Genomic DNA, 25,097 nt, shown 5'->3' with positions numbered 1-25,097 from the left:
CCCCTGTCCCACACAGTCCTCCCCCACTCCACACAGTTCCAGATTCAGTGCCCACTTTCCTAATTATTTTCTCTTCTCCAGATTCTCTCTGCCTGTCCTAAAGTGGTGACTGAGGCTGTGGGTGAACCTCACTCATTCACTCTTTTACCTCTTCAGCAAATAAACATACTAGTTAAAAGCAATGATTTCAATTTCACTACCTTGGGTCATAAATTGACTAACGTTTCTTTGCAAACTCATTGTTCCCAGTGAATTCCCTCCAACAGTTGCAGACTTCCATTGTCTCGACTGTAGGATCAGGCTACAGTCATGATATCTGTATTGGCTGATGATGGTCTTGAATTTGTTTAGGGGATGTTTCATTATGTTAAAGGCTCCCCATGATTGAAATGTAGCAACTAAGTGACAACCCAAATGTCACAGGGATGTGTCCAAGGCCCATTCATCTTCAGCTGTTTCATCAATAACTTCCTTTTTTTAATAACCCTATATGGTCAGATTCGCAGTTTGAGCCACCTTGTTGAGACACCAATGGATTTGGATTAAGAAGAAGCCAGCTGCACTCCTTGTGGTAAGAGATTCAAGCATCCACGAAACCTCATTGCTCACCAGCACAAACGTGGGGAAAAGATCTGCCTGGTGTGGAATGGGATTCCAGCCTCATACACAGCAGCAAGTTCACACATGGGGAGACATTGTTCTCTTGTTCCATGTGTAGGAAGCGATTTACAAAGTTTTTCAATCTGCTTATACAACAATACTGCCACACAGAGGAGAGGCTGCTCTACTGCTCTGGAGGGAGGGATTCACTCAGTTGTGGAGCTCCTAAGTCATCATAGAACAGTATAGCACAGGAATAGGCCCTTTAGCTCACCATGTCTGTAACGACCATGACGCACAGGGTCCATTTCCCTCCATTTATTGCCTGTTTTCATGTCTATCTAGATGACTCTTAAATGATGCTATCGTATCTGCTTCTGCCATCTCCCTCCTGACAGCATGTTCCAAGTACCTACCATCCTCTGTCAAACTTTTTTGTACATCTTTAAACTTTTCCTCTCTCACTTTAAAGCTATGCCCCTAGGATTTAACATTTCCAACCTCGGAAAGAGGCTCCTGACTATCCACCCAATTTGTACCTCTCATAATTTTATGTACTTTTATCAAGGTCACCCCACAGCCTCCAATGCTCTAGCAAAAACAATCCAAGCTTGTTCAACCTCTCCTTATAGCTAATACACTCCAATCTAGGTAACATCTTGGTGAACCACTTTTGCACCCTCTCTATCCTTCGTATAATGTGGCAACCAGAACTGCACTCTGTACTTCAAATGTGGCCTAACTAAAGTCTTATACAGCTACAGTACCCTTACCTTTCATCCTCACAGGAAAATGCTGGTCCCGAACTCTGATCAACTGGCCTTTAAAAGATTCCCACATGTCAGTTGTGGATTTACCCTCCAATAGATGCTCTCAATCTAATTTCTCTAGTTCCTGCCTAATGCAGTTGTAATTAGTCTTCCCCCAACTTTTAGTGTTTTCACCTGAGGATCAGTCTTATCCTTATCTATAACTATCTTAAAGCTCACGGGGAATTATGCTCCCACACTGAAACTTCAATCACCTGGCCAGGCTCAGAAAGTAGAAGTCCTACATGTTTATTTACAGGTGCACTTCACCTGACAAAGGAGCAGCACACTGAAAGCTTGTGATTTCAAATAAACCTGTTGAACCGTAACCTGGTGTTGTGTGACTTCCGACTTCAAGCTTGCTGCATTGCTCTGGTGAAGCTCAGCACAAGCTGGAAAAACAGCATCTCATTTTCCACCTGGGAACTCTACAGCCTTCTGCATTTGAGTTCAACAATCTTAGGGCTTGAGGCACCTTCTCCCATGTCCTCACCCCAAACCCATACACCAGGTTTTGTTATCACACGGAAATATAGAAGACAGGTGCAGGAGCAGGCCTTTCGAACTTTTGAGCCTGCACTACCATTTGTATGATCATGGCTGATCATGTAATTTCAGTATCCAATTCCTGCTTTCTCTCTATATCCTTTTATCCCTTTAGCCGCAAGGGCCAAATCTAGCTCCTTCTTGAATATATCTAATGAACTAGCCCCAACAGTTTTGTGCAGGAGAGAATTCCACAGGTTCACAACTCTCTGAATGAAAAAATTCTTCCTCATCTCAGTCCTGAATGGCTTACCCCTTATTTTTAGACTGTGTTTGCTAGTACACACAATGGGTACGTTGTTAGTCACTAAAATAGAATATCATTCATTGTCACATGTACTCAAGTTCAGAAGTACAGTGAAAAGTTTTGCAACGTCACCTTTTATGGCGCTATCTTAGGTACAAGTACCTGGGTACAAATCCTAGATACAAAAGAGGAATAAAAAAAGAAAAGTAATTGCATTACTTTACAGTGATTCATAGAATAATAGAATAAGTTAGAAATAGGACAGTTAAAACAATAACCATTACAGTCATATAAACAAATTATGCATGGACATTACATTGCAGTAGCTCAGCACAGGGGCTTCCACACATGGTCTGACTGCCTGCGCTAGTCCCCAGTAGCAGTCATTCTGATTGTTATCCACTCCTGTGTCTGTCCAACTGTTCTTCTCTCTCTTTGGGCTCTATCTCCACCTATCATTTACTCCTTACCACTCCTCCACCCACCTTCTGCATAAAAAACACTTTTTCCTAGCTACCATTGTTCTGAAGAAGCGTCACTAGACCCGAAGTGCTAACTCTAATTTGTCTCCATAGAGATTTTTCAGCAATTACTGTTTTTACATCTGATTTCCAGCGTCCACAGATTTAGAGTGATATGGGCTTAAATGCAGGCGAATAGGACTATTCAATTTAGGAATCCTGGTCAGCATGGACGAGTTGGACCAACGTGTCTGTTTCTGTACTGTATGACTCTATAAAAGCGAAAAAAAACTGTGGATGCTGTAAATTAGAAGCAAAAACATGAATTGCTCGAAAAACTCAGCAGGTCTGGCAGCATCTGTGGAGAGAAATCAGAGTTAAAATTTTGGGTCGAGTGACCCTTCCTCAGAACTAATGGTGGCTAGGAAAATGTAGGTAGAAGCGAACTGTGCAGGGCTGGAGGACTGTCAGCTTGGTGGCAGAGCAAGATTACCGGATGAAATGAGGTTGGTGACTGTAGTTGACACAATGGCCTGTTGTTCCATCATGGGGTCATGGTCCAGGGGTAGATGGGAGGAGGTATCAGACAGCTGATGCTCAGCCTCTGCAATGTAGAGGTCAGTCCACCAGACTACAGCAGCACCACCCTTATTGGCAGGCTTAATTACAAAGTCAGGGTTGGATCTTAGAGTATGGAGTGCAGTCAGTTCCTGGGAAGATGGCTTGGAATGGGTAAAGGGAGTGGCAGAGAAATTGAGGTGATCTGTGCCAGGTCAGCAGTTCTCAATGAACAGGTCGAGTGCAGGAAAAGAGCCAGAGGGACGGGTCCAGTTGGATGGAGAGTGTTGAAGGTGGGCGAAGGGGTTTGTGGGACAGGGAGAGGACTCTTCTCCAAAGAAATGGGCACTGAGGTGAAGGTGATGAAAGAAGAGTTCAATGTCATGCCGTGCTTGAAATTCATTAAGATGGGAGCGCAGAGGGATAAAACTGAGGCCTTTGCTGAGTACAGAACGTTCAGCATCAGTGAGCGGTGGAGAGTGGAGCAGAATGTCTTCAAAGTGGGTATACCTAGAAGAGAAATGGCATGAGTTAAATACTAAGTGAAAACCAAAAAAACTGGATGCTGTAAATTAGAAACAAAAACAAATTGCTGGAAAAGCTCAGCAGGTCTGGCAGCATGTGTGGACAGAAGTCAGAGTTAACCTTTTGGGTTGAGTGACTCTTCCTCAGAACTGATGGTGGCTAGGAAAGTGTAGGCAGAAGCGAGCTGTGCATGGCAGGGGGACTATCAGCTTGGAGACAGTCGTAGAGAGGTCAACTACAGTCACCAACCTAATTTCATCCAGTGATGTGACCTCCCACTGCCTCCAAGCTGATAGACCCCAGACCCTCACAGTTAGCTTCTACCTACACTTTCCCAGCCACCATCGGTTCTGCGGAAGGGTCACTCGACCCAAAACGTTAACTCTGATTTCTGTCCACATATGCTGCCAGACCTGCTGAGCTTTTCCAGCAATTTCTGTTTTTGTTTCTGTATGACTGACTAATCATCTGCTTTGCCTGTTATACTCCTTTCATTAACAAGTTCAAGTTTGTTTATTTTTATTATTCATCATGGGACGTCCTCTTGAACCGCTGTAGTCCATTTGCCATTAGTGAAATAATTTCAGGATTTTGACCCAGCAAATCTGACGATGAATGTATTTCCAAGTCAGGAAGGTGAGTGGCTTGGAGGGGGATTTCACGGTTCCAGGGACTGGAATCAGCGATTATTGTGCATTTATGACGGTTTAGTGTGAATAGTCTGACAGTATTTGACTCTGCTTACTTTATTGGTAATTGGCTAGAGTTGAATATTCTAGATATTCAGTGTTGTCCCTATTTGAAAACATCTGTGATCATTGCTCGCAATTCAAGAATTCTCAGCAGCAATTAGTTTACTTCAATCAAACTTTGATATAAAAGTTACAATGGAATTTCTGATCCTGCTCTTCTTTCAATCCGATTGGTTGGAGGACCCGCACGGTCCACCCGCCCCGCCCCTCTATTGGTCCTACGCTGTTGTCAATCACGCAAGGACCATGACCCAGCGCATGTGAAATCTGTATGGTGGGCTGGTGTGACGGTAATTTCTCGGATCTGTGGACGGTAAGAATATAATAAAAGCAAGGACCGGCTTTCGGTGCTTTACGTGGGCAGTTCGGCTTCATAAATATCCTGTGTGGCCTCCAACCACCAAATAAGAAACGATGGGTTCCACTGTTGCAGCGATTAGAACCGATAACTACGAGGTTTCTTTTTTGACTGGGCCCCAGTTCGAGGCCGCCATGTTTAATAGGGGCAATGTGCTATAGGCGCAACTGCAGCCATCTTGGCGCAGGAAGCAATAGAGAGGTTGTTTTGAATTTTGCAAACTCCTTTGCAATGAGCTTTAAATGGTAGGCCTAATACACACATTAACTTGAATCATGGCCTGCTGTGTTCCTCCAGCATTGGTAGTTCTTACTATCTCTGAGAGAATTGCTTGCTTGTTTGTTTTGAATGTTGATAACACAATATGAATAGCACAAAGCAACTGAAACATTCCATGTCCAAATGCAACAAAATCTGGAAAACATCGGTTTGAGTTGTAAAAAAATGCTGGATGGACTGGGACTTTTTTCCACTGGAGTTCAGGAGGTTGAGAGGTGACCTGATAGTAGTTTATAAAATAATGAGGGGTATAAATACTGTTAACGGTGGTTGCCTTTTCCCTAGGATAGGGGATTTCAAGATGAGGGGGCACATTTTTAAAGTGAAAGGAGGGGTAATTTTCTTTTTTACAGAGGGTGGTTTGCCAGTGGAGTGAACTTCCTGAGGAAGTGGTGAATGTGGGTACAGTTACAACATTTAGAAGGTATTTGGATAAGTACATGAATTGGAAAGGTTTAGAGGTATATGGGCCAGGAGCAGGCAGGTGGGAGTAGTTTGGCATTATGTTCGGCATGTACTGGTTGGACCAAAGGGCCTGTTTCCATGCTGTATGTCTCTAAATGCCTGCCACGATTGCTAATGATCATCTTCTACAAGCATCACCCAGTAAAGTACAGTGCACTCAATTAGCAGCCTATTCACCATCTTCAAAATTAATTCCCTGTAACATTGCGCACAGTTGTGGTAATGTGTACCATCTCCAAAATGCACTACAATATCTCACCAAAATTCTTTTCACGGTATCTTCCAAACCAGCACTGCCTACAATCTAAAGACACAAGGGAAGCAGATGCATGCAAACACCACCACTTGCAAGTAGCCTTTCAAATCAAAACTATCCTGAGCCAGTGGCACTTAAATAGAAGTGCAAGTCAAATATTTGAGTATTTTTAAGGCAGCGATAGATGGAAGTGAGAGGTAACCAGGAATAGGTGGGAATGTGGAGTTGAGGTAACTCTAATCAGCTGATCTTAATGAATGATGGAGCAGACATGCAGGGTCAAATAAGCGATGGAGTGAAAGGTTACTAGGAGTAGATGGGAATGTGGAGTTGAGGTTACAGTCAGATCAGCTGTGATTTTAAAGAGTGATGGAGCAGACATGCAGGGTCAAATGGCCCACTATGGCACCCAATTCATATGTTTTCAGAGTGTCATAGAGACATACAGCACAGAAACATACCTTTCAGTCTAACTTATCCATGCCGACCAGATATCCTAAATTAATCTAGCCCCATTTGCCAGCATTTGGCCCATATCTAAATGCTTTCTATTCATACTCATTCAGATATCTTTTAAATGTTGTAATTGTAACAGCCTCCACCGGTTCCTCTGACATTTCATTCTCTTCACACACAACCCTCTTGTGAAATAATTGCCTCTTAGGTCCCTTTTAAATCTTTCCCCTCTCATCTTAAATCTGTGCTGTCTAGTTTTGGACTCCCCTATACTGGGGAAAACATTTTGACTATTTCAGTCACTTGGAGACAATAAGGACTGCAGATGCTGGAAGCCAGAATCTACAGGTGTGAGGCTGGAAGAGCACAGCAGGTCAGACAGCATCCGAGGAGCAGGAAAGTCAACATTTCAAGTCAAAACCCTTTGTCAGGACTGAGGAGGGGTGGAGAGCTCAGAAATAAATAGAGGGAGGGTTTGGGGAGGGAAGGGTAGCAGAGATGTGATGGGTGGATGCAGGTAGGGAGAATTGTGATTGGTCCTTGGGAAGGGTAGAGCGGATAGGTGAGTAGGAAGATGGACAAGTTAGGTCAGGTCAGGGAGGTGAGTGTGGGGAGGGCTGAACATGGGATAAGGCTGGGGGTGGAGGGATTTTGAACCTGGTGAAGTCAGTGTTGAGGCCATTGGGCTGTAAGCTCCAAAGGCAAAATATTTGTTGTTTCTCCAGTTTACATTTGGCCTCACTCTGACAGTAGACGAGGCCAAAGATGGACATGTCGCTAAGGGAATGGGAGGGGGAATTAAAATGGATGGCAACCAGAAGGTCGGGTTGGTTGATGTGTGCAGCGCGCAGATGCTGCACGAATGGTCCCCACGTCTGCATTTGGTCTCCGCGATATAGAGGAGACCACATCAGGTGCAACGGATGCAATAGATCCGTTGGATGAAGTGCAGGTGAATCTTTGCTGGATCTGGAAAGATTGTTTGGGGCCTTGGACGGAGGTGTAAGGGCAGGTGTTGCACCTCTTGCGGTTGGAGGGAAAGGTACTGGGTGTGGCGGAGAGGTCGAGGAAGGGAAGCGGGGTATCAGAAATAGTCCAGGTGAATTTAAAGGCAGGATGGAAAGCGTTGGTGAAGTTGATGAACTGCTCAAGCTCCTGGCGGGAGCATGAGGCCGCACCGATGCAGCCATCAATATAACGGAGAAAGAGGTGAGGGATGGTGCTGGTGTAGTTGCGGAAGAGGGACTGTTCCATAAATCGTACAAAGAGGCAAGCACAGCTTGGGCCCATGCAGGTGTCCGTGGCCTCCCTTTTGGTTTGTACGAAGTAGGAGGAATCAAAGAAAAAATTGTTGAGAGTGAGGACCAGTTCAGCCAAGCGAATTAGAGCGTCAGTGGAGGGGGACTGGTTGGGCCTACAGGAGAGGAAGTGGAGGGCTTTTAGGCTCTCCATGTGGGGGTTACGCTGTACGTCCATGGTGAAGATGAGGTGTTAGGGGCCGGGGAAAATTTTGAAAAGGTGGACGGTGTAGGTTGTGTCACTATTCACCCTATCCATGCCCCTCATGATTTTATAAATCCCTATAAAGTCACCCCTCAGTCTCCAACGCTCCAGGCAAAGTAGCCCTAGCTTCTCCCTATAGCTCAAACCCTCCAACCCTGTCAACATTCTTGCAGATCTTTGCTGAACCCTTTCAAGTTTCACAACATTTTTCTGTAGCAGAAAGACCAGCGTTGAACGCAGTATTCCAAAAGTGGTTTAACCATTGTCTTGTATAGCCACAACATTACATCCTAACTGCATTCACAAATAAAGGCAAGCTTATCAAACACCACCTTCATTACCCTGTCTACCTGCACTCCACTTTCAGGGAACTATGAACCTGCACCCCAAGCTCCCTGCTCAGCAACACTCCCCAGGACCTTACCAATAAGTGTATAAATCCTGCCCTGATTTGCCCTACCAAAATGCAGCACCTCTCACTTATCTAGACTAAACTCCATCTGCCACTCCTCCACCCATCAGTCTATCTGATCAAGGTCCCATTGTACTCGGAGGTAACCTTCTTTGCTGTCCACTACACCACCAATTTTGATGTCATCTGCAAACTTACTAACCATACCTCCTATATTCACACCTAAATCATTTATATAAATGATGAAAAGCAGTGGACCCAGCACCGATCCCTGAGGCACACTGCTGGTCACAGGCCTCCGTTGATAAAGCAACACTTCACCACTACCTTTTGGCCAGTTTTGTATCCAAATGGCTAGTTTTCACTGTATTCCATGTAATCTAACATTGTTAACCCATCTACCACGTTGAACTCTGTTGAACGCCTTACTGAAGTCCATATGGACAATGTCCACTGCTCTGCCTTTATTAGTCCTCTTCATCACTTGAAAAAGCTCACCAACTTGCCTACCTGTACTGACACCTTCAGGGATCTATGGACTTGTACACCAAGATTCCTTTGTTCCTCAGTACTCCCCAGGGATTTACCATTCATTGTGTATAACCTTTACTTATTAGACCTCCCACAATACATCACCTTGCACTGATCAGGATTAAATTCCATTTGACATTGCTCTGCCCACGCACAAAGCCATGTTGATCATCTCTAATCAGTCCTTGCCTTCCCAAATACATGTAAATCCTGTCCATCAGAATTCGTTCAAACAATTTGCACACCAGTGGTATCAGGCACACCAGTCTATAGTTCCCTGGCTTTTCCTTACTACCGTTCTTCCACGTATGCACCACGTTAGCCAACCTCCAGTCTTCCGACACCTCATCCATGGCTGTCGATGGTACAAATATCTCAGCAAGGGGCCCTAGCTCCCCACAAAGTTCTAAGATACACCTGATCCATTCCCAGGGATTTATCCACTTTTATGTGTTTTAAGACATCCAGCACTACCTCCTCTGTAATTTGGACATTTTTCAAGATATTGCTATTTATTTCCCCAAGTTCTCTAGCTTGCATATCTTTCTCCACAGCAAACACTGATTAAAAAAAATACTCACCTGTTTCCTGCATTCCACACATATGTGGCCTTGCTGATCTTTAAGGAGCTCTATTCTACCCTTACTTTAACGACAGAAGAGTAACTATTTGAAGAAACCCTTTGGATTCTCTTTAATCCTATTAGCCAAATGTTTATTTTGGAAACTCTTTTTCAAGTGGCTGTGATGTGAGGCTTTGCCTGTGGAAATATAGAATTGAATAGAATAGAATCCCTGCAGTGCAGGTGGAGGCCATTCTGCACCAACCTGTGGAGGCCATTCTACCCAGACCCAATTCCCACCCTATCCCTGTAACCCCACATTTAGCATGGATAATCCACTTAGCGTGCACATCATTTTGATAGTGGGAGGAGCCAGCGCACCAGGCAGAAACTCTCACACATGGGGACAATATGCAAACTCCACACAGTCAGTCATCAAAGGCTGGAATCAAACCCAGATCCCTGGCACAGCAAGGCAGCATCGCTAACCACTACACCACCATATTGCCCATTTGAAATTTCAAGTCAAATATCAGATTAAGACCTGACCCAAATTATCAGATCCTGGATATTATCAACCTTGAAGTGTAAGTGGTGCAAGAGTATTTTTTTTTGAAAGTCTGAGTTCAGTCTTTCTTCCTTGCTCTTGACTGCTTCCATCTCTTGCCCAAAATTTATTTAATAATCAGCTAATAGGACGAGATTTGCTTCATGAATCTTGTCTAAAATACCATGAGTTTGTATATCTCAATCAAATGCCCCCAAATCTCCTTTGCTGTAATGAAGACAACCTTAGTATTGCCAAGAGAACAATGCAAATGAAACCCCTCATCCCTCTTGGGTCCTTAATAATTGCATGCTGTCATTACTTGCTCCCCAGGCATTTCCTCAATAGTGCAATTTTTTTTTCCTGACTGTAGTCAGTCCTACAGTCATACAGCATGAAAACATAACCTTTGTTCCACTATGTCTGTGCTGACCAAAAACACCAAATTTAATTCACCTGCACTTGGTCCATAGCCTATTATGCTCTGGAATTTTAACCGCTTATCAAGATACTTCTTAAAAATTGCAAGAGTACTTGTTTCCACTACCCTCTCAGGCAACATGTTCAATGTTTCTACCATCTTCTGGCTGAAAAAACATCTTTCCTCAGATTTCCTCTAACCACTTAATCCTCAGCTTAAACTTGTGCCCCCTGGTCTTAGACCTGCCTACCATGGGGAAAATCTCACAAACAACCATGTCTGTGCATCTCTCAATTTTGTATAGCTCAATCAGATCTCTTGTCAGCCTCCTCTGCTGCAAGGAAGACAAACACAGCCTATCTGGACTATCCTATAACTGAGACTTTTCATCCTAGATAATATCCTTGTGAATCTCCTCTGCACCCTGTCCAGCACAGTCATGTCCTTCCAATAGTGTGGCAACCAGAAATGCACACAGTATTCCGTCTGTGGCCTAACCAATGTTTTATAAAATTGTAACAGATTTTCTTGTTCTTTTATTCTACATTCCAGCTAATGAAGGGAAGCATCCTGTATGCCTTCTTCACCAACTTGCCTACCTGTACTGACACCTTCAGGGATCTATGGACTTGTACACCAAGATTCCTTTGTTCCTCAGTACTCCCCAGGGATTTACCATTCATTGTGTATAACCTTTACTTATTAGACCTCCCCATAATACATCACCTTGCACTTATGAGGATTAAATTCCATCTGACATTGCTCTGCCCAATTTATCAGTTGATCAATATCAGATTGTAGCCTGAGATCAGCCTCCTCACTATCAACAACACCAATTTTGTGTCATTTGCAAACTTACTAATTATACCTTCTACATTCACATCCAAGTCATTAATGTACATAGCAAACAATAAGAGTCCAATCATCAATCCCTGGTATATCGCTAGTCACAAGCTTCCAAGTACAAAAATAGTCCTCCACCCTTTGCTTCTTTTTTGCAAGCCAATTTTGGATCCAGTTTTCTCACTTGCCTTGGATCAAATGGGCTTTTACCTTTCAGACAGGCCTTCCATATGGGACCTTGTCAAAGGCCTTACTAAATTGTATGTGAACCACATTGACTGAACTACCTCATCATTATATTTAGTCACCTTTCAGACAGGATCTCCCTCTAACAAATCCATGCTAACTTTCCCTGATCAATCCTTTCCTTCCCAAATGTTGATTAATCTGTTTTGTCAGAATTTTTTACAATAATTTCCCTACCTTTAAAGTCATACTAACCTGGCCTATCCCTGCTGTCGTTCTTGGGCAAAGGAACCACGTTAGCTAACTTCCAGTTATCTGGTACTTCACCTGTGGTTAGTGATATCAATATTTTCACAAGGGCCTCACCAATCTCCTCCCTTGCCTCCCAAAGCAGCCTGGGATTCATCTATCAGGTCCTGGGGGTTCATGCATCTTTATACCTACTAAAACTTTTTCTTATTAATCTTAACATGTTCTGGAATCTCACCATCCCAACTGAACAGTGCTTATGATAACATTCCAGCCTTGGACTCCAGCAGGAGATTTTAAATTTGAAAACAGAAGTTGATTGCAAGGTGAGTATTTTTGACAATACATCTACAATCTGAACTTTTGATGTTGTGATCTGTTATCTCTGGGAGATTCCATGGCTCTGAGTAGTATCCACTGCTGCATTTCACCTCTACACTCCAAAATCACCCCTCTGCTATTGTTTAAGTTCCTCTGTCTCTAGTATTTAGTTCTGTTTAGTGTCTTACTGCCACTGACCACGTCTAAATGAGTTTGAAACATCCCTAACCATATATTGCTTACTTATCATCTTTACGTCCCCGTAGAATCTTTCAAAATCAAAAACTGTTCTTTCTGTGGTCCAGTCCATTTCTCTTCTATTATATTGATCATCAAGTTCAGCATAATTTTTATTTTCTAATTCTTCTGCACACATGCTAACATTAACTCTGTTTCGCTCTCCACAGTTACAGCCTGACCTGCTGAATATTTCCAGAATTTGTTCATTTCATATGAGAGAGCCTGCTGTATTTTGCTGTTACTTTCTTGCAGGCGTTGGTCCCAGATCTGAGCCTAGAGACAAGGTGGGTGTTACTCGCAGAGGTTTGTCCCTGATATTGACCTATTTTGTGAAATCATTAAGCGATTCCAATACAGAAAGAGGTCATTGAGCCAATTTTTTGCCCATGCTGGGTCCCTTAAAGAAGCAAATCAGCTTGTCGTACTCCCCTTCCCCTTCCCCTTCATTATCTGGCCAATGTTATCAATCCCTAGCTGTCTGTGGAGAAGATAGTGCTTGACCTTCTTGAATCGCTGCAGTCCTTGTAATGAAGGCATTCCCACAGTGCTGTTAGGTGAGGAGTTGCAGGTTATTCATGTAGTGATGATGAAGGAATAATGATATGTCCCCAAATCAGCAAGAATAATTTAGCATTAGAATTAGATTTATTGTCACGTGTACTCAAGTTTAAAAAAAGAACAAGAGTACAGTGAAAAGTGTACAATGTCACCAACACATAGTGCCATCTTAGGTACAAAGTACCTAGATACAATCTTAGGTACAAAAAAGAAAGAAAATAAAAAATAAAGTCACATTACATTACAGATATAGTAGTATAGTTTGGGAAAATAAGAAATAAGCTAAAAAGGTAGACGCTACATGTTTTCTTGAGGGGTTTCCATGTGGTCTGACTGGCTCCACTGGTTCCCAACCAGCAGCCATCTTCGCTCCGAGGCCACTGGCCACTGGCCCCGCTCCGCTCCACGCCGGCTGGCCACTGTCTCTGCTTCGCTCCAGGCCGCTGGCCATCTGTGCTTCGCTCCAGGCCCAGTGGCCACCATCCCTGACCCCTGTCCCCGGACGCCATCCATATTTATGAAGTGCCATTCACATGTCAGACTCTTCAAAGTCTCTCTCAGAAATGTACCAAAGTGACATTAGATATCAGTCCACAAGAGAAGATACTAGCTTCTGGGCCATCAATGGTGGAGCGATTTTAAAACTGAGAATGCTCAAGTGACTGGAATTAGAGGAGCTCAGAAATCCTGCAGGGTTGTGGGATTGGATGGGTGGCTGGAAGCTGATCTTGGGGTGAAGTACGATGTCATGGTCTTAAGCAGTCTGGTCCAGTACCAGACTATTGCCAAGCAGATGGATGAGGCAGTGGTGAGGGGGTTGAGTTTGGTTTCAATGATTTCAATTTTCCCAATACTTAAATGGAGAAAATTTCTGCTGATCCAGTGCTGGATCCCAGATCAAGTCAAGCTTGTGTACAACTTGAAGGGGGATTTGGAGAGGAACCTGCTGCCTTGGTCTGTTGAAGTGGTGGAAGTTCAGGGGTTAGAAGGTTGTATTAGAAGTTGTGGTTGAGTTTCAGGTGTATAACATTGCCTCACCATCATCCCAATATATCACCTTCTGTCTCTCTCTCTCTCACTCTCCCTCCTCCCAAAGAGTGCAGATTCTGATGTAGGTCCAGACCAGGTGATGGGTTCCCTGAAAGACATCAATGAACCAGTTTGGTTATCATCACAATCCAGTGGCTTTGATGCTCACTTTATCCTAATGTTAGTTCCATAAATGACCAGGTTCGTTCATTCGTTCAGCTCAGTTTCAGATTCTGCCTGTGATTTTTAGTTGTTTGTCCCTCACTGTTTTTGCTGTTTTATACCTAGTACTCCATTAGAAGGGAGGATTTGCAGTGGGAAAGTTGAACACAAGCATCACCCAATTCATTATAACCTGAACATTATCAGATTATGAACATGGAAGGTAAAAGTACTGTTCACAGTGGAGAGAAACCGTACACGTGTACTGTATGTGGACGAGGCTTCAGCCAATCATCTGGCCTCTCGAAACATAAGCGCAGCCACACTGGGGAGAAACGCTGGAAATGTGGAGACTGTGAGAAGGGATTCAATTATCCATTTGAGCTGGAAATTCATCGGCGCAGTCACACCGGAGAGAGACCATTCACCTGCCCTGAATGTGGGAAGGGATTCACTCAGTCATCGATCCTGCTGAAACACCAGCGTGTTCATACTGGGGAGAGACCTTTCAAATGCCAAGACTGTGGGAAATGCTATAAAAGTTCCTGGGAACTGACATCCCATCAACTTGTTCACACTGACGAGAGACCATTTACATGCTCTTGTTGTGGGACTGGGTTCAGACGATCATCTGAACTCACTGCACACCAGCGAATTCACACTGGAGAGAGACCATTCACCTGCTTTGAGTGTGGGAAGAGATTCACTCAATCGTCCACCCTGCTGACACACCAGCGCACTCACAATGGGGAGAAACCATTCACCTGCACTCAGTGTGGGAAGGGATTCACTAATTCCTCCAACCTCCTGACACACCGCCGAGTACATAGTGGGGAGAGAGCATTCACCTGCTCTAAGTGTGGGAAGAGTTTCATTGATTCATCCACACTGCTTAGACACCAGCGAGTTCACAAGCCACTACAGTGATGGGATTTTGCTGCTAATCACACCAAGGACTGAACCATGTTCATTTTAATCTGTCTCTGTTGATGTGTTGACAGCTGTGCTGTTGGAGTAAATATTCTGCATAAAGTCAAATCATCTTTGTGTTAAATACAGTATGTTGACTGTTCTTAATATCTCTAACACAAGTTATTTATTTTCAAAGGGCTCCTCCTCTCTGTCTCCTCCATCCTCAGCAGCAACAAGATGCACAAGGACCTGATGGACTTCTTTGTCACTAAAATTGAGACAATCCGATGTCTCTGCTGCTTCACTCCCTTCCACGAGCCTGCCCCAAACATTTCCCCTTGTCCTATCCCTTAACCCTGAACCTTCCCTAGTTTTTCCCCATCTCTCTGATGGCCTGTTCATTTTTTCCATGACACCGACTTTCTCCCTCAAGTCTATTGCAATTAAATTGCCTTCCACCCATGGCTGCTTGCCCCTTTTATTCTGATATTCTTAATGATTCTTGTGCTAGGGTACCAGCAATGAATGAACATAAGGAACTAGAGCTGGCATAGGTTATTTAGCTAATCAAGCCTCCTCCACTAGTGAGTTCATATCTGACTGGATAGATGGATTCTGTTTTATCCAGTGGCTTAGCCTGCACAGAACTTCCACACCTCAGTATAGCTTTCACTCTGAGCTGATATTCTGACAGACATCTGTTCCATCACCAAGACTGCCCATTTTCATTTCTTTGGCATATCCCATCTCCTCTGGCTTCAGCCTATTTGCTGCTAAAATTCTGATTCATGCCTCTTCTATTCCCAACCTATTCCAATACTTTCTGAGCCTCTCTTACTGCATCTGGTGTAAATCTGGAATGCTGGTGTCTTCTTTTCTAATTCTTTCATGGAATGTGGGTATCAGTGGTAAGACCATTTGTTACCACTCCTGATTTGTATTTTAAGCTGAAAGGCTTGCTAGGTTATTTCAGAGGGTGGTTAAGAAATTGCCAATGTTGCGGTGGATCTTAAGTCATATGTGCATGTAGGGAAGGACAGTAAATTGCCTTTTACAAAGTGCATCTGTGAATCAGATGGGTTTTTGATGATAATGTTAGTTTCATGGTCACCATTGCTGGGACTAACTTTCAATTCATAAAATTGATTTATGGAATTTATAGTTTATTTTGGGATTTGAGCCTATATTTCCAGAATATTCTCCAGTGACTTTACCTGGGAAGGGGGTCCTCAGTCAGGATCGTTTTGAAGCAGCCTAGGAAAGGTCTCCTTAAAGTCAGCATCATCTTGAAGCAGTATGGGAAGGGTATCTTTGCGGTCAGCGTCGCCTTGAAGTAGTTTAGGAAGGGTGTCCTCACAGTTGGCATAACAATGAAGCAATCTGGGAAGGGCTTCCAAGCCTCTCTGCTCCTATGATGCTGCTTGGCCTGCTATGTTCATCCAGCCCTGCACCTTGTTGTCCAGGGTTTCCACACAGTTGGCCTAACAGTGAAGCAGTCTGAGAAGAAGCAGAGAAGGTGTCCAGAATGCCTGGGGGGACGGTGGTGAAGGGAAGGACCAAGTGGGAAAGCTTTGGTTTGATTGTCTAGTAAGGAACTTACATTAGGGGCCAGCTTTAAACAGTAGTAGATTCAGAAAGGAGTACAACAATGGGGTGGCACAGTGGCTCACATCATCAGGGACCTGGTTTCAATTCCCGCCTAAGGCGTTTGTCTGTATTGAGTTTGCATGTTTTCCTCTTGTCTTTGTGGGTTTCTGCTGGGTGCTTCGATTTCCTCCCACATTCCAAAGATGTGCAGGTTAGGTGGAATGGCCATGCTAAATTGCCCAAAGTGTTCAGGGATGAGTAGATTAGGTGGGTTACAGGGGAAAGGGCTAGGAGGATGAGTCTGGATGGGATGCTTTTCGGAGGGTTGGTGTGGACTTGTGGGCCGAAGGGCCTGTTTCAACACTGCAGGGATTCTATGATATGAATTTAGAGACTGTCAAAGATTTTATTTAACAGTATGTAAAACCTAATTAATTATATTACAAATGGCAGTACAGAAGATGTATTGTTCATTTTGTTTTTGTGCTGGTGGATCCCATTACAAGCCAAATCGGTGACATCTGCAGTAAGCGACTGAAGATCGAAGAACTCAAGTTGATGAGCTGGAATCCAATGTTCAGACACTGACACATATGTAAAGGGTTGGGGGGGTGCGGGGAGTTAACTTAATGCCATATTGCAGGCAGTCACAATGTGTAACTTAAACATAGGGACAGGAGGATGTGACAAGTGAGGCAGGTAGATGGATCCTGAAAATGGCATTGAAGGAGCCTCAGCTCTTGACCTAGCTCAAGAGGCACGAGGTGCTTGCTCCCTGTATGGATGAGGAAAGAGGATGATTAAACTGCATTGTGGTCCAAGAAGCCATTCCAGCAGGGGGCAGCACAAAGGAAAGTGATGGTGGTAGGGGATTCTGTAATTAGGACAGATAGTGTCCTTTGTAAGGAAGATTGAGTTGCGCATAGTGTGTTGGCCTGTTGCCAAGGTAACGGGCGTCTTGAGTCAGCTTGAAAGAATACTGGGGAGGATCCAGCTGTTGTTGCCCATGTGACACTAACAACATAGGCAAGTAGTTTAGGGAATGTCAGGAATTAGGAACAAAATTAAAAACAGGACCTCAAAAGATGTAATCTCTGGGTCATACCTAAACCACAAGGAAATAGGTAAAGAGATTAGAAGATTAGGTAAGTAAACATGGTTCAATGGGTGGTGTGGGAAAAGGAGATTCTATTTTGTGGGACACTGGTGTCAGTACTGGGACAATAATGAAAAGTCAGTGGGAGGTTGAGGAGCAAATATGTGAGGAGATCGCAGAAAGCTGCAAGAAAAATAGGGTTGTAATAGTAGGGGATTTTAACTTTGCTGACATTGACAGGGACAGCCATACTGTTAAGAGTTTGTTTGGAGAGAAATTTATGTATGTTCAGGAAGAATTTCTCATGCAGTATGTAAATGGCCCGACTAGGAAAGGGATAAAACTTGACCTCCCGTTGGGTCTAGTGACCATAACTCTCTTGGTTTTAACATAGTTACGGAAAAAGTTAAGACAGGTCCACAGGTTAAGGTGCTAAACTGGAGCCGGGCCAATTTTGAGGCCATGAGGAAGGATCTAGCAGAGATCGATTGGGTGAATCTGTTTCAAGGAAAAGGAATGACTAACAAATGGGAGGCTTTTAAAAATGTGATATCAAGAGTCCAAGGGTAGTACGTCCCTGTAAGGGCGATGGGAAAAGCTGGCAAGCTGGGGATCCCTGGCTGATGAGGGATAATGAGGTGCTGGTCAGGAAGAAGGAGAAGGCATACATTGGGTTTAAGCTATTGGGCTCAAGTGAATCCTAGATAACTATAAAAAGTGAAGGAGCACACTTGAGGGAAATCAGAAGAGCAAAAAGAGGTTATAAGATATATTTTGCAGATAAGGTTAAAGATAATCCTAAGAGGTTCTGTAGTTATATTAAGAGTGAGAGAATATGTCCCCTTAAAAATCAGCATGGCCGTCTTTGTGGGGATCCACAGGAAATGGGGGAGATTTTTAATGAATATTTCTCCTCAGTATGTACTGAGGAGAGAATCATGGATGCTATGGAAATAAGGGAAACAATAATTTTAGACCACATACAAATTGCCAAAGAGCAGTCTTAAACCATATTAAGGTGGATAAATCCCCTGGTCCTGAACAAGTCCATCCTCAGACATTGTGGTAGGCTAGGGAAGAAATTGCAGAGGCTCTTGCAGAGATTTTTGCTTCATATTTAGCCACTGGTGAAGTTACAAAAGACTGGAAAGTGGCTAATGTTGTTCCTTTGTTTAAGAAAGATAGCAAAGACAAGCCAGGGAACTACAGGCCAGTGAGCCTGACATTAGTGGAAGGCAAGTTATTGGAGAGGATACTGAGGAAAGGATCAACCAACATTTGGATAGTCAAGGGCTGATTAGGGATAGTCAGCATACATTTGTGTGTGGGAAGTCATGTCTGACAAATCTTTTAGAGTTTTTTGAAGAGGTAACCAAGAAGTTCGATGAGGGTAGGGCAGTGGATGTTGTCTGTCTGGACTTCAGTAAGGCCTTTGACAAGGTCCTGCATGGCAGGCTAGTCATAAAAGTTAGGTCATATGCTACTCTATGACTCTAAATAAGGCAGGGCAAGTGACGGCAGTGTTAGTTGGGGAGTGCTTTGGGAACAGTAACCAAAATGTCATTAGTGTTAAAAAAGCTATGGAAAGGGATAAGTCTGGTCCACAAGTTAAAGTTCTCAATTGCGTCAAGGCCAATTTTGATGGTCTTAGACAGAACCTTTCAAAAGTTGATTGAGGGAGATTGTTTGCAGGCAAAGGGATGTCTGGGAAGTAGGAGGCTTTCAAAAGTGAGTTAATGAGGCTTCAGGGAAAATGTTAAGTTATGCACTTTGGTGGGAAGAATAGAGGTGTAGATTATTTTCTAAATGGGGAAGGGCTTGGGAATCTGAAGTACAAAGAGACTTAGGAGACCTTATTCATGATTATCTTAAGGTTAACATGCAGGTTCAGTTGGCAGTTAGGAAGGTAAATGCAATGTTAGCATTCATTTCAAGAGGGCTAGAATAAAAGAACAGGTATATACTCCTGGTGCTGTATAAATCTCTGATCAGACTGCATTTGGAATATTGTGAGCAGTTTTGAGCCTTGTATCTAAGGAAGGATGTGCTGGGCTTGGAGGGGTTCCAGACAAGGTACACAAGAATAATCCCAGGAATGAAGGGCTTATTATATGAGGAGCAGTTATAGAATCATAGAATCCCCAGTGTGGAAACAGGCCATTTGGCTCAACAATTCTACACCAGCTGTCTGAAGAGCATCCCACCCAGACACATTCGTATTCCTGTAACCCTGCATTCTCCATGACTCATCCACCTAACCTACACATCCCTGAACACTATGGGAAATTTAGCATAGCCAATCCACCTAACCCGCAGTTTGAACTATGGCAGGAAACTGGAGCACCCAGAGGAAACCCACGCAGACACGGGGAGAATGTGCAATCCCTGGGCCTGTACTCAAAGAAGTTTAGAAGGATGAGGGGAGATCTCATTGAAACTTAGAAACAAAGAATACTGAGAGGATGTGCTGGAGTGGAAGTGAAGAAGATGTTTCCACTTGTAGGAAAGACTAGGACAAGACATGTCAGATCATTGACATGGATACTACCATCACACGTGGGAACACCACCCAGCATGTGCACCGCAGATATTCATTTGATTCAGTCAACATTATCTATCTCATATGCTGCAGGCAAAGATGCCCTGAGGCATGGTATATTGGTGAAACCATGCAGATATACGACAAGAGATGAATAGACATCGAGCAACAATTGCCAAACAGGGATGTTCCCTCCCAGTGGGGGAATACTCCAGCGGTCAAGGACATTCAGCCTCAGATCTTCGGGTAAATGTCCACCAAGGTAGACTTTGGGACACACATCAATGCGTAACCGCTGAGCAGAGACTGATAGCCAAGTTCGGTCTCCATGAGGACGGCCTCCACTGAGATCTTGGGTTCATGTTGCGCTACAGGTGACCTCACCACACTATACACTCTCTCACACACACACACAGACCCTCTCTCATTCACACACTCTCTCTCTCTCTCCCACAGACTATCTCTCCCACTCCGTCTCTCACACATGTGCGCGCACACACACACAAAACACACACACACACACAAATCTGTGGGTGAATCTGCATTTGCAGATTTGTAATTGCAGATACATTCTATTTTGTTCAAAAATCACACAATGTAGCTTTTTATAAATACTTACTTTGGAAATAAAACCAGTTTGATTCCAAGTTAAGACAGAGACAGATTCTAAACAAGGCCTCACACCTAAAATCTATTGTTTGACCTGAGGTGTCATCTCTGGTATACCGGTAAAACCTTTAGTTATCTCGGGGCAATGACTTGAAAGAAATTCTGGGATTTGCATATTAATCAATCGAAACCTGCATCTTCTTTCTAACTGATTAAAGATTTAACAGCCATCTTAGTTTTGTTCAATACATTCCCATCAGTTCTATGACCCTTTGATCTTTTGCTTCTAAATTCTTTGTCTGATGTCACCTCTCTCACTCACACCTGAAGGAGTGAGACTCCGAAAGCTTGTGTTTTCAAATAAATCTGTTGGACTATAAACAGGTGTCCTGTGATTTTTGACCTTGCAGAAGTAGGAAAATAGGGCAAATGATTGCGTGGAAGAGTTGGTGCCGGAGGGAAAGTTTTTGATTTCTGGATTACTGGGACTGTTTTTGGGAAAGTTGGGACATATGCAAATGGATTGGTTTGCACCTGATCCGCGTTGGGACCAACATCCTTGCAGGTAGGTTTGCTAGTGCTGTTGTGAGGAGTTCAAGCAAATCTGGCAGGGGAAGGAACCATTAGAATATCGATGAGCGATGCAAGCAAAGGGGTGGCAGGTGGCTCAGTGGTTAGCACTTCTGCCTAACAGAACCAGTGGCCTGGGTTTGATTCCACCCTCAGGCAACTCTCTGTGTGGAGTTTGCACATTCTCCCCACATCTGTGTGGGTTTCTTCCCAGAGTCCAAAGGTGTGCAATTAGGTGGCTTGGCCATTATGTCCAGGGATGTGTAGGCTTGATGGATTAGCCATTGATATTGTGGGGTTACAAGGATAAGGTAGGAGGGTGAGATGCTCTTTGAGGATTGGTGTGGATTCTATGGGCTTGAATGGCCTGATTCTCCACGGTAGGGATTCTATGATTCTGTGAAGTCACAGTGAGGTCAGCTAAGTTGAATGTCAAGAGAGCTAGGAAAAAGTTAGGCATTTAATCCTGTGAGTGCTTAACAAGTTTAATATTTTTGCCATCACAGAAACATGGTTGAGGGAAGGGCTGGACAGGCAAGTCAGCATTCCAGGATAAAGGATCTTTTTGCAAACACTAATGATTAATGACTCAATTACTGCAATAAGGAGAGATGATATCTTGGAAGGGTCCTCAAACAAGGCTTTTTGGGTAGAACTTAGGTGTGTTAAGGGGGCAGCCATTTTATTACTGGGAGTGGATGATAGGCCTTCAAAGCGGAAAATAGAGGAGCAAATATGTAGACAGTTCACAGAGGTGAGTAAGTGTAATAATCAGGTAATTATTCAAAGGGATTTCAATTTTCCCAACATAAATTGGGATAGTCATAGTGTTAAGGGTTTAGCGGGAATGGATTTCTTGAAATTGTTCAGGGGATTTGTATCAATATGTAGAAGGCCCAACAAGGATGGAGCAGTGCTGGATCTGGTTCTGGGGATAGAAGCCAGACAAGTGTTCGATGTGGCCATGGGAGAACATTTTAGTGATTGTGAGCACAACGTGGTATGGTTCAAATTGTTCTGGACTAGGATAAAGATGGCCTTGGATTGGAGGAAAGCAGATTTTATTAAAGTAAAGCAGGATCTGGCCACAGTTGACTGGGAACAGCTCCTTGCAATGGAGTAATGGAGGACATTCAAAAAGGAGCTGGGGAGAGTACATGTCCAACATGTAGCCTTTAGAGGGAAATGTAAAAGCAATAAGTTCAGAGAACTCTGGATGCCTAGGACAATTCAGAACTGGATGAGGAAGCAGAGAAAGGCTTTTGGCAAGTCCAAAGGGAGCAATTCAGCTGCGGCCCTGAAGGAATATAGGAAGTGCAAGAGAGATCTTAAGAAAACAATCAGAAAAGCAAAAAGGGGGCAGAAAAATGGACTGGCAAACAGAATTATGGAGAATCCTAAAATAATTGAAATATATATCAAAGGGAAGAGGTTAACCAGGAAAGAGTTGGGCCCATTCGGGACCAAGAGGGCAACCTGTGTGTGAAGCTCCAGGATATTGGAAGCGTGTTAAATGAATACTTCTTTTCGGTCATCACTCTGGAAAAGGAGAACATAGGGACAAAATTCTGGAATGGGGACTGTGAGGAACTCACACAGTTTTACATAAGAAATGGGAAGGTATTGGAGGCTCCGTTAGGTTTAGAAAAGGACAGATGCCCTGGCCCAGATGAATTGCATCCCAGGATACTGTGGAAGGTGAGGCAGGAAATTGCAGGGGGCTCTGACTTTTAATTTTTAGTTCCTCTCTGTCCAGAGGGGGCATGCCAGAGACCTAGAGGACAGCTAATGGGGTACCACTTTTCAAGAAGGATGCTAGAAATGAATCAGGAAATTAAAGACTGGTAAGTCTTATGCCAGCTGGAGGGAAACTAGTGGAGAAAATTCTATAGGAGTGACTTAATACCCACTTGGAAAGGCATGAGTTAGTTAAGGATAGTCAGCATGGCTTTGTCAGAGGGAGGACATGACTAACAAATTTGTTAGAATTTTTCAAAAATGTGATTAAGTCTGCGGATGACGGAAGTTCAGTTGATGCAGTTGATATGAATTTTAGCAAAGCTTTTGACAAGGTCCCATATGGGATACTGATTGAGAAAATTGAACTACATGAAATTGAGGGAAACATGGTGAGATGGATCAGAAAGTGGCTTAGTAATAGGTCACAAAGAGTAGTGGTAGAAGGCTGTTCAAGTGACTGGAGACCAGTGTTCAGCTGTGTACCACAGAATCAGTACTGGGGCCCTTATTGTTTGTTATATACATAAATGATATAGATGAAAATGTGGCGGGAATATTAAGCAAATTTGCAGACAACATCAAGATTGGTGGAGTAGTTAATGCTGAAGAAGATTTTGTAGATTACAGGAAGATATAGATGGGTTGGTTTGATGGGCAGACCAGCGGCAGATGGTATTTAACCCTGATAAGTGTCTGATGATGCATTTTGGAAGGAGAAATAGGATGAGGGATCTTGGGGTAATTATTCACAGAGCCATGAAATTGGCAGAGCATCTGAATTAGGATAGTTAAGGAGGCATATGGGACTCTTGCTTTCATCAATTTTGGCATAGAGTATAAGAGCAAGGAGGCAATGTTGGAGTTGTACAGATCATTGGTCAGGCCACAGCTGGAGTACTGTGTGCAGTTCTGGTCACCTCACTACAGGAAGGATGTGATAGCACTAGAGGGGGTACAGAGGAGATTCATCAGGATGTTGCCTGGGTTGGAGAAATTGAGCTATAACGAGAGACTAGATGGGCTTGGATTATTTTCTTTAGAGCAGCGAAAACTGAGGGGGTGGGTGGGTGGAACATGATTGAAGTGTACAAGATTATGAAGGGTATGGACAGAGTGAATAGAGAGCAATTATTCCCCTTGATTGAGGGGTCAATCATGAGAGGGCATAGTTTTAAGGTAAGGGGCAGGGGATTCAGATGGGATTTGGAAGAAAACCTTTTCACTCAGCAGGTGGTGGGAATTTGGAATGCATTGCCCGGGAAGGTAGTGGTGGCCAGAAACCTTACAACCTTTAAAAAAAATTTGGATTAGCACTTGAGATATCAGAACATTCAGGATTATGGGACAAGTGCAGGAAACTGGGAATAGCACTCCATGTGTTGTAGTTATGATGGTGCAGACTGGATGGGCTGAAGATACTTTTCTGTGCTGTATGAATCTGTGAATTTTCAGTCAGAGGGTGGTGAATCCGTGGAATTCATTGCCACAGAAGTATGTGGAGACAAATTCATTGGCTGTTTCTGGACAGATATAGGTAGGTTCTTGATTAGTAAATGGATCAAACGTTATGGGCAGAATTCAAGAGAATGGGATTGAGAAACATATCAACCATGATCGAATGGTGGAGCAGACGCAATGGACAAATGGCCTAATTCTGGTGCTATATCCTATTGTCTTACCACTCCATTATCTCTACATCCCTGCCCCATTTCAGTTTTCACTCAGATGCACTGTGATAAGTTTTTGATTTGGTAAGTCAAGGATAATGTTCTGTGATAGTAGGAACTGCAGATGCTGGAGAATCCGAGACAACAAGGTGCAGGGCTGGATGAACACAGCAGGCCAAGCAGCATCATAGGAGCAGAAAGGCTGACGTTTCGGGCCTAGACCCTTCATCAGAAAAGGGGGAGGGGAAGGGGGTTCTGAAATAAATAGGGAGAGAGTGGGAGGCGGATAGAAGATGGATAGAGGAGTGGATAGGTGGAGAGGAAACAAGCAGGTCGAAGAGGCGGGGATGGAGCCAGTAAAGGTGAGTGTAGGTGGGGAGTTAGGGAGGGGATAGGTCAGTCCAGGGAGGACAGACAGGTCAAGGGGGCGGGATGAGGTTAGTAGGTAGGAGATGGGGGTGCGGCTTGAGGTGGGAGGAGGGGATAGGTGGGAGGAAGAAC

General features: G+C 43.7%; 1 protein-coding gene across 1 annotated transcript in view; it reads left to right on the top strand.

Moving 5' to 3' along the window:
- LOC109935801 (zinc finger protein 850-like) overlaps window positions 1-25,097 on the top strand; it is a gene marked incomplete at its 5' end in the record, with an annotated part of 75,228 nt that overhangs the window by 44,493 nt on the left and 5,638 nt on the right. Inside the window, 2 exons of the mRNA XM_048619606.1 lie at window positions 13,043-13,220; window positions 14,069-14,799. Coding sequence (XP_048475563.1) covers window positions 13,043-13,220; window positions 14,069-14,799 — 909 coding nt within the window. The remainder of the gene's footprint in view (window positions 1-13,042; window positions 13,221-14,068; window positions 14,800-25,097) is intronic.

Source organism: Rhincodon typus, chromosome 43 (assembly GCF_021869965.1).
Source record: "Rhincodon typus isolate 14 chromosome 43, sRhiTyp1.1, whole genome shotgun sequence".
NCBI classification, from domain to species: Eukaryota; Metazoa; Chordata; class Chondrichthyes; order Orectolobiformes; family Rhincodontidae; genus Rhincodon; species Rhincodon typus.
This window is presented reverse-complemented; position numbering and strand designations above follow the sequence as displayed.